This window comes from Narcine bancroftii, chromosome 8, assembly GCF_036971445.1.
Source record: "Narcine bancroftii isolate sNarBan1 chromosome 8, sNarBan1.hap1, whole genome shotgun sequence".
Taxonomy (NCBI): Eukaryota; Metazoa; Chordata; class Chondrichthyes; order Torpediniformes; family Narcinidae; genus Narcine; species Narcine bancroftii.
This window is the reverse complement of record NC_091476.1, coordinates 154509459-154525389: the sequence shown is the minus strand read 5'-3', so window position 1 is coordinate 154525389 and position 15931 is coordinate 154509459. Positions and strand designations below refer to the sequence as shown.

At 39.8% G+C, this 15931-nt stretch overlaps 1 protein-coding gene across 3 annotated transcripts in view; it reads left to right on the top strand.

The window, feature by feature from the left end:
• cep85 (centrosomal protein 85) overlaps window positions 1-15931 on the top strand; it is a 62814-nt gene that overhangs the window by 26629 nt on the left and 20254 nt on the right. For 2 of the 3 annotated variants that reach the window (XM_069895433.1, XM_069895434.1), the window contains 5 exons: window positions 1580-1697; window positions 2500-2685; window positions 7167-7319; window positions 8310-8464; window positions 12647-12764. In XM_069895433.1, the coding sequence (XP_069751534.1) occupies window positions 1580-1697; window positions 2500-2685; window positions 7167-7319; window positions 8310-8464; window positions 12647-12764 (730 nt within the window). The other variant, XM_069895435.1, reaches the window with a different exon arrangement.

Genomic DNA, 15931 nt, shown 5'->3' with positions numbered 1-15931 from the left:
ATTGACGACCTGATTCACCTCCATGTAAGTAGAGATTCAGTATGTTACCGAAAACACTCAAACTTCTACAGGTGTACCGTGGAGAGCATTCTGGCTGGCTGCATCACTGCCTGGTATGGCGGTGCCACTCTCAGGTCAAAAATAAACTTCAGAGGGTTATTAACTCAGCCTGCGACATCACAGGCACCAAACTTTATTCCATTGAGAACATCTACATGAGGCAGTGTCTTAAAAAAGCAGCCTCCACCAGGCCACACCCTCTTCACTCTGTTACCATCGGGGGTGGGGGAGGGGATGGGGTTGGGGAGAAGGTACAAGAGCCTAAAGACGAGCACTCAATGCCACAAGGACAGCTTCTTCCCTGCTGTCTTCAGATTCCTGAATAATCAATGAACCAAAGACACTGCCTTACTTTTCGTGCATGACTATTAATTTTTATTTATTTCTAGTAATGCTGTAAGATGGTTATAATATGAATGTTTTCTCTAAGATGCTACTGCAAAGCCCTGAATTTCATGACATGTTCATGACAATAAATTCTGATTCTGAGTGTCATGGTCAATCCCTCGACACAACCTGACTCACCTCCATGCAAGTGTTCTGGTCAGGCCCTTGGTGCACATTCCTTTAAATTTTGAACCCTATTCGCGAGCACTGTAACTGGGCTACACTAACTGCTACTGTCATAATTAACACCCCCTCCCCCAACTTTACAGATAAAGCTTCACTAATATACATAATAATATACTAATAAAGATAAAGACTTACCCCCAAGTTCAGGGAGATACTTTGGGAGAGTTGCTCCAGCAGTGAGCAGCACCAGCTGGTGCTTCATCCTAGGGGCCGCCATCTTTTTCAAACACATTTTATTGAAACTTTATTCAAACAGCTGCTGTGGGCAAAGCACAACAGGGGCATTCCACTGGGTGAATGTTCGCTCCCAAGGGGTTGTGTGTTGCTTCAGAGAACATTAATTGTTACAATTTAAAACTTTTATTTAAAACTTTACTCATTTTAAAATTTTATTTTTTTATTCCACCCCCACCCCCCCCCCCCCCCCCCCCCCCCGGGGTTGTTTGAGTTTCTGGTTGATTGAGTGCTGGATAATGGTGTTTTACTATATTATTGCGTGTTTCAAGCAAATGTTCTCATCTTCACTGAAGCAGGTGTTGATTGTACGCTTCTTTGCTTTGCTCCAACTGTGAGTAATTTTCTCAAATCCCCAATCTTTGCATTTGCATTACAGTTCCACTTTTCACACCAGATGTTCTTGTGGTGCTTCAAGGTTAGTGATATTTGGAGCATCTTTTGAGCTATTGGAATCTGAAATAACTCCTGTTTTCCCAGAGGCTTTTGCAGATAATGGCTTGGCGTTTCCTGTCTCAATTTCTCTTCTGATCTCCAGGTTAAACTTTTTGATAGTGGTTGTAATTTTTGTGTTTATGTTCATATCATCATTGTGCAAACCCAACCAGTTAGCTACACTATTGAAAGAAAGAAAAAACCTTGAGTTTTAACTTTAAACAATGTACAAGGCAGCATCAATCACATTTTGTCATTTCTTTGCTTGGCATTGTAGACAGAAACAACAGATCTATCAGCTGGAGCAGAAAATGAGGGAGAGTGAGTTACAGATGCATGGTGCTCTGCTGGGGCGTGCTATTCCACTCAGTGATGTCTGTGTGCTCCAACTGCAGGTACAATGGCTTTAGTAAAGTAGGGTTAAGGGATTAAGGCTGTAGCTACCATAACAATGATTTTATTTTGTAAGCCTCAGTGTAGGGTGAAAGGGAGACTTGAATGAAAGAATGGCTTGGAGAGGTGGTGGGAGGAAATAAATTTAATGCGCGTTCTGCAGCACAGAGGGTAAGTTTTGAATTTCACGAAAGTTCTGAGAATGAAGTGCAGTGCATGTGAACTTTGTATTTCATGTAACTTTATTGAAAAATAGGCTGCTTTCCCCCTCATAAAATGTATTCTATATTTGCACAACCGATTTAGAAAAGTAATTACCTGACAATGTTATTTCACTTCTGTGGATCTGGAAATGTGTGAGGAATTGGAGAAAACCTTCAGGAAAATTCAAACTGTACTGGGGTTGTAGGTTAATGGGGTGTAAATTGGGTGGCACAGACTCATGAGCCAAAATGGCTTGTTACCATGCTGTATGTCTAAATTTAAAAAAAAATTAAATTTAAAAAATCAGATCCTGGTTGAAAATCTGAAATAAAATCGAAATAGTACAAATATTCAGCAAATCAGGAAACACTCCATGGAATGGTGTCAATAACACTAAAGAATGTTGAAGTGTAATTCTCCACAGAATGCTGTCTGATCTACTGAGTGTTTCCAGCTGCTTTTGTTTGAAGTTTAGTGTTGATTAGTTTATCCATCCATAATTAAAAATCATTCAAGTTCTTGATCCTCTTTATTTATCAAATCAAATGGGATTCTTTGTTTGCAAATCAAAAATTGGAGATTCCTTTTTCTTTTTAAAAGGAATCGTTAAGGGAAAATGCTTTCTTGCGAGCACGTTATGCTGAACATTCAGATGCTTTGGGCAATGAGAAACTGGAGATGGAGAAAAAACTAGCAATGTCAGAAGCGGAGATTCGCCGACTGAATGAGTGCTTCAGAGAAAATACACAAAAGCACTCGGATGATATGAAAAGAATGGAAGAAAAGGCAAGTATGAGGACATGGTGTTGCCTGGTATGGGGGCTTCTGAGCTTGAGTATTCCCATCTATAAACCAGACCTGTTCTTTCATTGTGAATACTTTTGGTTTGTTTTCCATTAAAATTGAATGATAACCTAATTTACAAATGCTCTTGGGTTTTTGATTCAAGTGACAAATATAATGTGTTGTCCATATTTTGTTTGGCATTGCAGGCAGAAACCAGGCTATTTACCAATTTACAGAATTCCTGATGAAGTGTACAGTTCTACAGTTTGCCATTGGGTGGCGCTAGTGACATTATAAAATTTAAGTGCCAGAAACTACTGTTCCATTGATTTAGTTTATTAATAGTACAGTACTTTTAATTCTTCGCATTGTTACCATGGCCTTTTTTCCAATGGTAAAAGTACATTTGGATGAGCTTGGCTTGGTTTTGCGAACAAAGATTTAGGAAGGGGGTTGTCCACATCTGCTGCAGGCTCGCTAGTGCCTGACTAGGCCAATGTGGAACAGACATCTCTGGCTGCAAGGGAAATTCTGTTCTGGGTTTGGTGCTGCTGTGTCTTCCTCCACTTCCTTTTGTCCTCCAGGCCAGCCCTGCGTGCGTTCTTGAAGGAGAAGACCGACTGGTGAATGGTATGTTGCAAGGCTGTGCAATCAGGCTAAAGCAGACCACTGGTGATGGTCAATGTGACAGGCACCAAGCAAGGGATTTCTTTAGAGAGTCTTTGTATCTCCTTTTTTTTGAAGCCCCTCTGTCATGGTGGCCAGTGGAGAGTTCACCTTACAGCACAGTCTTGAACAGGCAATGATCCTCCGTCCTAGAATCATGCCTGCCCAACATTGCTGTGTCTTCAACATCATGGTCTCAATGCAGGTAACCTGTAAAAGCTGAGGAAAATAAAGTAATCCATTGAAAGAAGCTTTTTTTCTGTAATAGTTGTAAGGCAGGCAATGATTTACCTTGAAACTGTGGCATTGAGACGCCTTGAAACACTGCAGATCTTCTCCAGCTACAGACTCGCACAAAGAGCAATGCAGCACAGTGCAAGCCCTTTGGCCCTCAATGTTGTGCTGACCCCTATATGTACTAAACCCTCCTTATCCCATCCATGTGTCTGACTAAGAGTCTCTTAAATACCCCAAGTGTTTCAGTTTCCACTACCATCTCTGGCAAGGTATTAAAGGCTCCCACAAATCTGTTTTTTTTTAAAAAAAAACCTACCCCTGATGGCTCCCCTAAACCTCCCTCTATTAACTTTGTACATATGTACTCTGGTGTTTGCTGATTCTGCCCTAGGAAACTGGTGCTGGTTGTCCACCCTATCTATTCCTCTCATAAACTTGTAGACCTCTATCAAGTCTCCTTCATCCTTCTAAGCTCCAAAGTGAAATGTCCCAGCGCTGCTAACCTTGCCTCACAAGACTTGTTTCCCAATCCAGGCAACATCCTGATAAATCTCCTCTTCACCTTCTCCAGAGCTTCCACATCCTTCCTATAATGCGGTGACCAAAACTGAACGCAATACTCTAAGTGTGGTCTTACCAAAGATTTATAGTGTTGTAATATGACCTCTACTCTTGAATTCAATCCCCCTATTAATGAATCCCGGCATCCCATAGGCCGCCTTAACTATCCTATCAACCTGTGCAGTGACCTTGAGGGTTTCCACCCCAAGGTCCCTCTATTCATCCTCACTCTGAAGTAATTGACCATTAGCCCTGTTCTCAGCCTTCTGGTTTGTCCTTCCAAAATGCATCACGCTTATCTTGATTGAAATCCATCTGCCACTTTTCTGCCCAACTCCGTATCCTGTCTATATAATTGTTTAACCTTCAGCTTCATCCACAACTCCTCCAACCTTTGTGTCATCTGCAAATTTACTGACCCATCCTTCTGCCTCTTCGTCCAGGTCATTAATAAAAATCACAAAGAGCAGGGGCCCCAGAACACATCCACGAGTAACCGACCTCCAGGGAGAATACTTTCCTTTCACTACTGCTCTGCTTTCTTCCTACAAGCCATTTTTTAAATCCATACTGCTAATTTTCCCCTGATCCTGTAACTCATTGCTTTCTGGATGAGTCTCTTGTGGGGAACCTTGTCAAAAGCCTTGCTAAAATCCATATAGACCACATCTACTGCCTTAGCTCATCAATTTATTTTGTTTCCTCCTCAAAAAACTGAATTCAACTCCCTTCACAAAGCCATGCTGACTATTCTTAAGTAGAGTACTTCTCCAAATGCTCATAGATCCTATCCTTAAGAATCCTCTCCATTAGTTTACATACCACTGACATAATTCCCAGGATTCTCCCTGTTACTTTTTTTAAACAAGGGGACTACATTTGCCATTCTCCAATCCTCCAGCGCCTCTCAACGGCCAAAGAGGATTCAAAGATCATAGCTACCCTCCCAGCTATCTGTTCTCTCACTTTCCGCACAGGGTATATCGCATCCAGCCCTGTGGACTTATGAAGCTTGATATTTTTAAGATGATCCGACATTTCCGCTTCCTTAATCTCCACATTGTCCAGCAGACACTCATTGAATTTTGATCCAATGATGAAGAGTTGATGCTATATTTTGAAAACCAAATGCAGATGAAGAACTTCCCTTTTCCGTAATGAAAAAAGTTAGATTTGGGAGGTATTATTCAAGCATCGAAGTGAGTACGTTAAGGGCATTGTGTACACACCATAGTCACTTTGCACAGACGATGGAGAGAATGACTGAAGGACGGTGAATGGGCTACCAAACAAGGAGGGATTTGTTTTGGATGACATTGTCCTTGTGTTGTTGAAGCTGCATTTGCCCAGATTTGGGGAGAATATTGCTCTGGACTGGCACTTGGAAGATGTTGAAGGACTTCATAATGTCAGAAAGTGAGTCACTCTGATCTTTCTTAGTCACAGTTTTTTTTGGCTAATCCAGTTTTCAAACTGCCCCCCAAAATCAGATTCCACCTTAATCAATTCCTATCCCATTGGTGCTCTGTAATTGGTAAGGGATTGCTTAAGGTGGGATGTGAGTGGAAAGAAAAAGGTTTGAAAACCACTGTTTTAATCAGACATAATTGACTTGTTATGTGCTCGGTTTCATAACTCCAAAGGAAATGGGCCAATGACAATTTTTCTTAAGCAAAATATTTCCATAACAATTAGGTCTCGAGCAGTGATTCTCAACCTTCCCTTCCCACTCACATCCCACCTTAAGCAATCCCTTACTAATCACAGCACTTGTGGCATAGGGATTGCTTAAGGTGGATTGTTTGTTTAGTGGGGCAGTTTGAAAACCACCGATGTAAATGGTATTCCCCAGAATGTTATTGGTGATCAGAGATCTGGCTGTTGAATCTGTTGCTTTATTGTTGAAGATGGACATCACTTGGTACTTTGTCAGCACAATTGAGGCTTACCACCTATCAAGGGGAAACGGAATTCCATGTTCCAGCAGAAAATACCAGTTTGAAATCATATTGGGTAAAAGAATGGAGATGGGTGGCAATCGTGATGACCCAAATATGTGGCTTCAACTTCAACCAATCATAACACATCTATGAACTGTTGGCTTCAGTTTGTTGTCGGGGAATGAATGTAGTTGATGGTGAGAGACCAGTGTTGGGAGAAGTGTTCGTATCTGTGCATTTTGATGGCTTTGCAGCCTCTACCCTTAATCCCCATTAGTAAATTTGAAAATAGGAAAGGAGGAGCCCAAAGATAGAAATGTATAATGATGTCAGCTATCATTGGGATTGAAGGTATTTGATTTTGAAGGTGTTTGGTTGTGGTGAATGTAGCGTAATGGGAGCCAAGGCCTGAATTTGGATACAGAATGAGGTCAGACATGACATGAAGGGAGATATATATGTGGTACTTTTGAATTCTTTGAATTTGGCCTGAATTTGCCTGAGTGGGGTAAATCTATTGAAGATCTGCAGAATGGCAGAACCTAGAATTTTTATATAAAGTTCATTAAAATTAAGTAAAAGCTACAGCTGACATCAAACACTGTAAATGATACAAAATATTACAAGAAACCACAGAAGAATTGTATAATCAAAATAGCATGCATTGATAACCTCAAACCTTTTATGATCTTGGATCAATGCCTAAGTATAACTTCACATTACATCTATTGCTCTTTCAACTTTGAATGCAACTTGAATGCAACTCATAGGACGATCATCTGTGAGGGCGATCAATACTCTTTGCAGATCCCTTTGCATGTTGTCAAATTTTTTAAAATGGTCACAGCTGTGGTGATTGATGTAAATACGTCTCCTTGATAGTACCATTGTGTCCATGAAAGTACACATTTTTCCACTTTTTCTTCAAGTCCGTTCAATTAGTCTGGATAGCAGTGAGATTTAACTGGGTCATACTTTTCAGCTTGGCGAGGGGAAATAAATGGTCCATTTTTCTATCTGCTGAAATTACTAATCAAGGTTATTTAGAATGCTCAGTTCTACCTTGTGTTGCTGTAGATCCGAGGCCGTGACAAACACATCAACAACCTGAAGAGGAAATGTCAGAAAGAGGCAGAACAGAACAAAGAGAAGCAACAACGAATTGAAACTCTGGAGCGCTACCTTGCAGACCTGCCCACCCGAGATGATTATCAGAAGCAGAGCCGACAGGTGGGGTTGACTATTGGCTGTCAGCAAATCAAGATTTTATCATAGTTTGAACTTAACAAACTTTCTGAGCACAGATATACACAGCCCATAATAAGGGCTGACATTTTCATGACTTTCCACAAAACAATGATTATTAACTTGGTAACGGGCTACTCCAAGAGGATTCATGAGTTCTCCAGATTTCCTGTCTATCATTGCTCACCTAATTAGCTCAAAGAAAATGTGTTTTAACAATAGTTGTGCTTCAATGATCACTCAGAATTGAAATATGTCAGGGTAAAAAATATTTTGTCTCGAGGTTTCTATTTGCATTGATGAATCATGTTTCACCAGACAGTGCATGCAATGCTCAATTGAAACCTTCACTTCCTTTTTTACAATGAGCATATAGCAGTACAACATGGCTTTCATTTTCCTTTATGCTTTTATTTTGACGTTTTAAAGTCTCAATATATGTGCAACCTTTCATTGTTTTGGCGTATCATATGTCTCCTCTTCAATCCCTTGGCTGTTGGTTTTCTGGTGTATTTGACTGAGATGCCCTCACATGCCGTGTACCCAAAAAACACTCTCATCCCTGGGCAATTTTTACTTGCTGGCGTGCTGTTTGATGGTGGTCCTTGGCAAATGGTGATTGAACAGCAGAAGTCTGGAGGTACAAAAAAATTGTGTGCAAGTAATTTTGTTATCTATATCTATACACGAATATGTATACACACGTGTATCTCTCTCTATCTAGTAGGTATTTGTATTAGTTCTGCAACCTTTTGCCTTTATCACAAGAAAGAAAGAATCCCTTTCTTTACCAACCGAATCCAGCCTCTGAATGCACTTGTTCTGTTTGATTTTGGCTATGCTGAATGAGCTGAGGCGTTGTTCAGTCATCGGCATCCACGGGATGACTAAGGCGGAGATCGTTCAGTTATTGTGCCTCCGTGTGAACTATGTTGGTGCTTGGTAACATTACTGATCAAATATTTTGTTTTGCAGCTGAAGGATGCAGAGCTGCAAACTGAATTGTTGCAGAGCACAGTGCAGGATTTGGAGGCCAAACTTGGAGAAGCTCGTGCTCGCTGCAGGGAAAAGGACAGTATTCTGGAAAATCAAAAACAGAAGGAAGTGGAACTGGTCTCCACAGTTCATGGGTAAAGCCACCTTCTAGCTAGCACTGGCATGTGGTGTTCTGCTATTACCTTGGGGGCTATTCTAATCTATACCAATAGAAACAGGTCTGTAGCCTGAAATTTCATAAAACAGGGCCATTTTCCACCCACTCTCCTTCTATAATCTCATCTACTACACTGAGATGATCAATCTCAGTAATGCTAAATTTTCAAAACAGCTATATTGAGAAAGGTATTTTACTCTGGAAATCAAGGGTAGGATGAAATCCAATTCAATTTTGAATCTACCATTTCTCTTTGTGACCTAGTGTGACCTAGAAGCTCTGCTTCCGATAATCATCTAGGGTGGGCAGGTCTGCAAGGTAGCGCTCCAGAGTTTCAATTCGTTGTTGCTTCTCTTTGTTCTGTCCTGCCTCTTTCTGACATTTCCTCTTCAGGTTGTTGATGTGTTTGTCACGGCCTCAGATCTACAGCAACACAAGGTAGAACTGAGCATTCTAAATAACCTTGATTAGTAATTTCAGCAGATAGAAAAATGGACCATTTATTTCCCCTCACCAAGCTGAAAAGTATGACTCAGCACTTTAATTATATCCATTTTTTGCAAACATAGAAATCTGAAAAGCTAAATGAAAAACCACAAATGAAGGACTAATTTCTGGGAAAAGAAAAAATATTTAGTGTCATGGAGTTGTAAACGGTAAAGGTCCCATTATTGTCACGAAATACTATATTTAGAATGTAACAAACATGAAATTATTTCATGATGTTTACCGCAAGGAAGAGAGTTGCCACTTGCCACTTTGTCATCTCCCCCCCCCCCCCGCACAGAAGTCAGGCCCCAGCAAAAATGAACTTGTGACCCCGGTTTACTAGATGAGTGATGAGTGCTTTAACCACTGAGCTATGTAAAGCAGAGAAATGGACCTTTGGCCCAACAAGTTCATGCCAATCTTTTTGTCCATCTGTTCAAATCCCATTTACCTGCATGAGTTCATATCCTAGTAAATTGGGATTTTCATAGGATAGATCTCTTGTTATTTCAATAATCATTAATTTTCTTTACATGTCCATTGTTGCAATTCTTTTCTATAATGTAAAGCACAATATTCTTTCTGAATTCAAAGTTTAGCAGACTGCTTGTTTAGTACAGGTCAATGAATCTTGAAGGCAGTGTTTCCTGTCATCGAGTGCTGATGAAGCCCCACCACCTCGTTAAAATCAGATTCTTAAAGCAATGGCAAGCATTATTCTTGTTACTTTGAAAATTATCAGGAGTAAGATTAGTCTACAAAGGTGGGAAGGAACTTGAATGTAACCTGTGAAAGGATATAAAGAGCCTGGAATTTACTGACCAATTAATCTAACCTTTGTGTTTAAAATGTAAGCCCTCCTGAGTAAGAAATAAATGAAAATCCTAGATGCGTATCACATAGTGTTGTATTTTATTGTCTAGTACGATCGACAATAATCAATCTTTGTTTTCCTTCACAATCATTATATTGCAAAAGTATTTGTGAACGTGAAAGCATTGTGAATGCTGTGAAACGCATGACCTGGAAGAAATAATATTCCATCAACAACAAAATGTTAGTGTCCATTGGATTGGAAAGTCGGGCAGACTATTATTTAGATGGGGAGAAAATTCAAAATTTTGAGAAGAACTTGGGAGTCCTCGTGCAGATTAGATGAAAGATTGACCTCATGGTTGAGTCGGTAGTGAATGTGGCGAATGCAGTGCTGGCATTCATTTCTTGAGGGATGGCATACAGAAAAGAGGTGTAATGTCGAGACTATGAAGTATTGGTGAGATCTCACTTGGAGTACTGTGTACAATTTTGGATGCCGTATTTGAGAGAAGTCATGCTGGCATTGGACAGGGTTCAGAGAAGATTTACTAGAATGATTTCAGGAATGAAAAGGTTAGTATATGAAGAATGATTGTCGGCTCTTGGACTGCACTGGAGTACAGAAGGTTGAGGAGGAACCCCAGGCATTTCAAATGCTGAAAAGCCTGGACAGAATAGATGTGGCATGGATGTCTCCCATTGTAGGAGATTCTAGAACATGAGGGCATAATTTCAGTATAAAAGGGCCTCAGTTTAAAACAGATGCAGAAAATTTCCTTTAGTCCGAAGGCCGCGAGTCTGTGGGACTTGTTTCCACAAACAGCTGTGGAAGCGAGGTCGTTGTGTGTATTTAAGGCAGAGATTGACAGATATTTGATTAGTCAGGGCCTCCAGGGTTACGAGGAAAAGACGGGAGTGAAGCTGAGTGGAGGGATGGGTCAGTTCATGATTAGAATGGTGGAATGGTCTCGATGGCCCAATGGCCCTTCTGCTCCTACACCTTGTGATAAATAAACATTTTCTGAGGGTTAAAAGCTTAATTTTCAGCAGTTCATGAAATCAAGAAGTTTATTTTTCAATCCTATATTGCGTATGTAGTCCTAGACTGGGTATCAAATGTTCCTTTTCTTTCCCATTTTCCTAATTGTTGTTTAAAGAACCAGTTGGGTTTTTGCAACGTACCGCCTTTTGGTTTATCAATATTAAATTCATTTCGGGTTGACGCATTAAAACTACCTTTTGACCATCCATTGTTCAAACAATCCAGGAAGAAATAGTAACATAATTGGTTTGAGTTTCTTTAAATTGATTTCAAATTCAATTCAAATTTATTGTCAGAGTACATGCATCCCTGAGATTCTTTTCCTTGTTAGCCAGAAGGAAAAATCAGTAATAAAGATTGTGCAAAGTAAGAATCCTTCAGAGTATATGAGTTTTATTTAGGAGTCTGATGTTGGAAGGGTAGCAACTGTCCCTGAACCTGTTAGTTCAAGTTTTATGGCACCTATGCCTCTTTCCTGATGGCAGTAGCGAGATTAGAGCATGTCCTGGATGGTGTGGATCCTTGATGCTCTTTGATGGTGGTGATCCATGTAGATTTTTTTTTTGATGGTGGGGAGAGTTTTGCCTGTGATCTACTGGGCTGTATCCACTAACTTTACAGGGCTTTCGGCTTGGAGATGTTGGTACCCCCTTATTAGCTGATGCAGCTGGTCAGAACACTTCCAAGTGCAAATCTGTAGAAGTTTGCCAATGTTTCCTGAACCTCTGCAAACTCTTGAAGTTAAGGTGCTGATGTTTATTCTTCACGATGACATTAGTATGTTGGGTCCAAGAAAGGTCTTGAGATGGTGATTCCCAGAAATATAAATTTTCTCACCTTCTCCACCTCTGATTTCCCCCAACGATCATTAGATCATACACCACTGGTTTTCCTTTCGTAAAGTCTACAATCAGTTCAATGGTGACATCAAGTGAGAAGCTGTTGTTGGTACATCATTTAGCTAAGTTTTCAATATCCCTCCTGAATGCTGACTCCTTGCCTCATACTCCTCTGCCCCATCCACAGCAACCCCATTCTTGGAATTCAACGAGTTAGCCCACTCCTGTTCCCAGTGACTCTCACAAATACTCCTCCCTTCCATTCTGCTCTTCCTGCAATCCTGTTTAGACTGACTGGTCGGTGATGCCAAGATTGCCAATAATGGACATGGATCTGTTAGAAAGGTCAGGGGATTCCACAGGATTGCTGAATTCTATTGTGTTCTGCGTGATATTGAAGCTTTGTTGGTTTGACAAAAGGCTCAGCAGAAAATAGACAAACCGTGCTAATGCACAATTGCTTAAATTCTAGTCTGAAAGCCTTTTCCTGCTGATGGCCATAAATATCTTTTGATGGCACTCTGGAATATTACTATAACCATATAACTGTTTACGGCATGCTACATCCCAGGAACATCACAATTGCAGCCTGTAATGGATTTGTGTCAGTCATCAATATGGAGCTTCTCATCTTCCATTTGTATGAAATATTTCCAAGCAAAGCAAGTTATTGCCCTCTCCTAATTAGGATACCTGCAATCAGCACCTCTACCTTTTAATACAGTTCAGAAGATTTAAAATAAACTTATTAATGACTTCTCTTTATTATCCTGTGATTATTCTGAGGAAAGATGTTATGTTAGCCCAGTTAAATTGGATTATATTACCCATTTTCATGACAAATACTTGTATGCTCTTTCATTGTTTTAAAAACAAATTGAAGTAATTCCTGTTCTGTACCACAGGCTTTGTGTTTGATATTACCATGAAAATCAGACAGTGATTTCATGCAATGCTGTTCTCTTCCATGCAGTCTACAAGAAAAAGTTGCAAAATGTCTGGAGGATGGTGTGCGGTTACCTATCTTGGATGTAGAAAAATTGAAATGTGAGAGCAACAACCTCAAAGGAGATTATGAACGAGCCATGAAGGTGAGCTGTTTCACTGTGAAGTAATCCAGAGTTTTACAAATCCATATTTTACTTTCCAAAGGAAAAATTGGTGATATTTTATATTCCTTCATGGTAAGTGAGCATCTCTGGCATTTGTCAGTCCCGAATTGATCTTGCAATACTGCAATTTTTCTGGAGGCAGTGCCCCAACAGTTGTTCTGCTTTAATAAGTGTAAAGATCTAGATCAAAGTGAAGCTGATGTGTGACGTTGGCTGGGAACTTTTAAAGATTGTGTTTACTATATTCTGATAGACCAACGAAGTGACTAATTAAATTTTGCAATTGCGGTGAATTGATAGTGGAAGGAACAGGGTGGTGAATGAGGTTGTGTTAGGAAGAGTATCTGGTTGGGTGGCTCACAGAGACATGAGACTGGACATGAGTGTTACAATCATGTTACTTTTATTAACACACGGGAAACAAACGTTAAATGGTACTCGATCACTCTTTCACTTAAGTGACGACATAGACATTAACTTTAGACTTCGGTTGGACTCTGACAACTGTAAACCTATATTCAATCCGCTCACACTACAAACAGGGACTCTTACAACCGGTTCCCTGACCAACAGTACTGGCTCTCTGCAGAACTGACCTATTGCTGTACTAATGGCTCAACTTCAGTGTAGTGCACACCTTACCTGTGATACTTCCAGTGGTGTCCATAGTAGCGACATAGTGATGTCCAGGGCTTGGCCCACAAGGCAGAGAGCAAGTATGTACTGTGTATTGGTGGTATGAACAGTGCTAATCTGTGCTTCTTGCCAATAATGACCCTAGGTGATTTTAAATTGGCCAACAGAAAGTTGTTCACTAATGGGTGTCCTGAGTCCACCCTTGATTGACAGGTGATGGGACTTCCTAATGAGTTTCATCGGGGAGGACATGTGACCACCCTCAATACACACATTCCAGACAGGAAGGGAGGCCACATTTCCTCCACATGCAACACATGGAGACGTAAAGGTGCTCTGCTTTATTTTGTGCTGAGTTATTTGCGTGCTTCTTGAATATTCCGGTTTTTACCCCCAATGTGGATAGAAGTCAATAATGGCTTTGCCAGCCACATTTAAGTCCCATATATGCATAGATGTTTTTTTTAAAAAGCACAAATTAGATAAAGAAAATGGAGTGTCATGTAGCCTAACAAGCTTATTGCATCTTTCAAGATGATAACTTTTTTAGAAACTGCATATTCTCACCTTTTGGAAAATTCTTTTAGATACTACCTTCATTGCCCCAAAATTTGCCCTTGAAATCTAGATGCACAATGAAACCGGTTCTTCACTCTACCAATCAACAAGTAAATCTTACCCAAACTCATTTTATTCTCTCCTCTGCCCCCCATTCCTATCAATCTCTCTCTCCACTGTCACAAATTTTACCACTCACTACATCCAAGGTTTGGTTTAATGACTAAATACCTACCAGCCAATGTGTCTGGATGTGGGGAAGACACCAATAAATCCAGGGAAACCTGTGTGGACATAAAACCGACAGCAGAGGTCAGGATCAGGCTATTTGCATGACACTACTGGCTGCACCACTGTGCTGGTCCTTCTTTACCTTTGGGCAAAGAATCCCAAACATTGCTCTCTGAAGAAATTTCATCCCATTCAAGATTCAAACAGTTGACTCTACTCAGAGGAGATGGCTTCTCCACAATTACCTTACTATCAATCCTTCAATAAGTGTGTAATTTTTTTTGAGTTTGCTTTTCATTCTTTTAAACACCAGAGAATACAAATTCAATACTCCTCAAGGGATACCATCTCAGAACAATAAATAAGATTACAAATTGTTCAGAAGGCCACAGAATAGTGTTTACTCCCCATCAAAGATTATTTGGATGGTGATGTCTCAAGAGTTTAGAGACTCATGAGAGACAGCAGATGCTGGAATCTGAGTGGGGGGGGGGTTGGGGAGGGAGGGGGGAAAATCTGTTGGAGGTACTTGGTGGGTTCAACAGTATTTGTAAGAGAAAATCAATTTTCACATTTTCAGTCAGAACATTCCATTGAGCCTCGATTAAAGGGTTCCAATCCAAAATGTGGACAATTCTATTTCTCTCACTGATGTTGTTTGACTTGCTAAGTTCCTCCAGCAGATTGTTTTCTCTTGAGAGTCTGTTTCTGATGCCACATTTGCATGGGGAATGGGGGTTGGACAAATGGTATCAAAATTTGCAGATACTGTCTGAACAAAAGATGCTATCAATTTCAAGACCAAAAGAAAGTGGTATATAAACACTGCAGTAGGAATGTTTCACAGTAAATTTCAATATAATTCAATAATGCTAGTGAATGAAGAATGGTTTTGGTTATGTATTTATAGCATGAATTGAAGTAGACATAGTCCTTTTTTTTAAAAAAAAAACAATTTGTGTCACTGCCAGGTAACATGTTCATGAAATGTTAAAAGGACATGTGAATGGAATCCAATGTATTGCCTGAAGCTTTCTAGAAGACAGAATAAATGTAAAATTTCATCTTCTTTGACTTAGACTATAAAATGCTAGCTAGCACTGCTCTAAACACAGAGAAATTCAACTTTGAAAGTTCAGCATTGATTTACTAGGATACTGCCTGTGTATGGATATGCAAATAGACTAGAAAATCTGGATATTCATTTGCATAACACAAAAAATGGGGCAAAATTCTGTAAGCATTAGATTAAAGCAAACTATTTCTGGAAGTTAAATCACAGACCAGCAAACCAAATACCTGTACAAACAATTCATAGACATTTAAATTGCACCAGGCAATGTAGAATTTAAATTTAGTTAATATCTTTTGATTTGGGGAATTAAAGCAACAACTGTTCTTAGCACTGATGACCACAAAATTGTAATAAAAATCCATCTGGTCCACTAATCTCCTTCAGCAGAATAAATCTGCCAAAAAGAAAAAGCTTGCTGTTCACTTCTAAGACCCTTGGGTCCCTTCTCAGATTCTGTTGGCTAAATTCTGATGTATTTCCGCATCTAACTTGGTGTTTATTTTACTAAGAAGTAAATGGATCATTTGAAGTAAATTTGCAGTAGTTGAGAATCCGAGTGAAAATATGACAAGTAAAAACTTTTAATTCTCACATTACAGATTCATTTTAAGGATTATAGTGTCATAAACTAAAGCATTGTCCTATT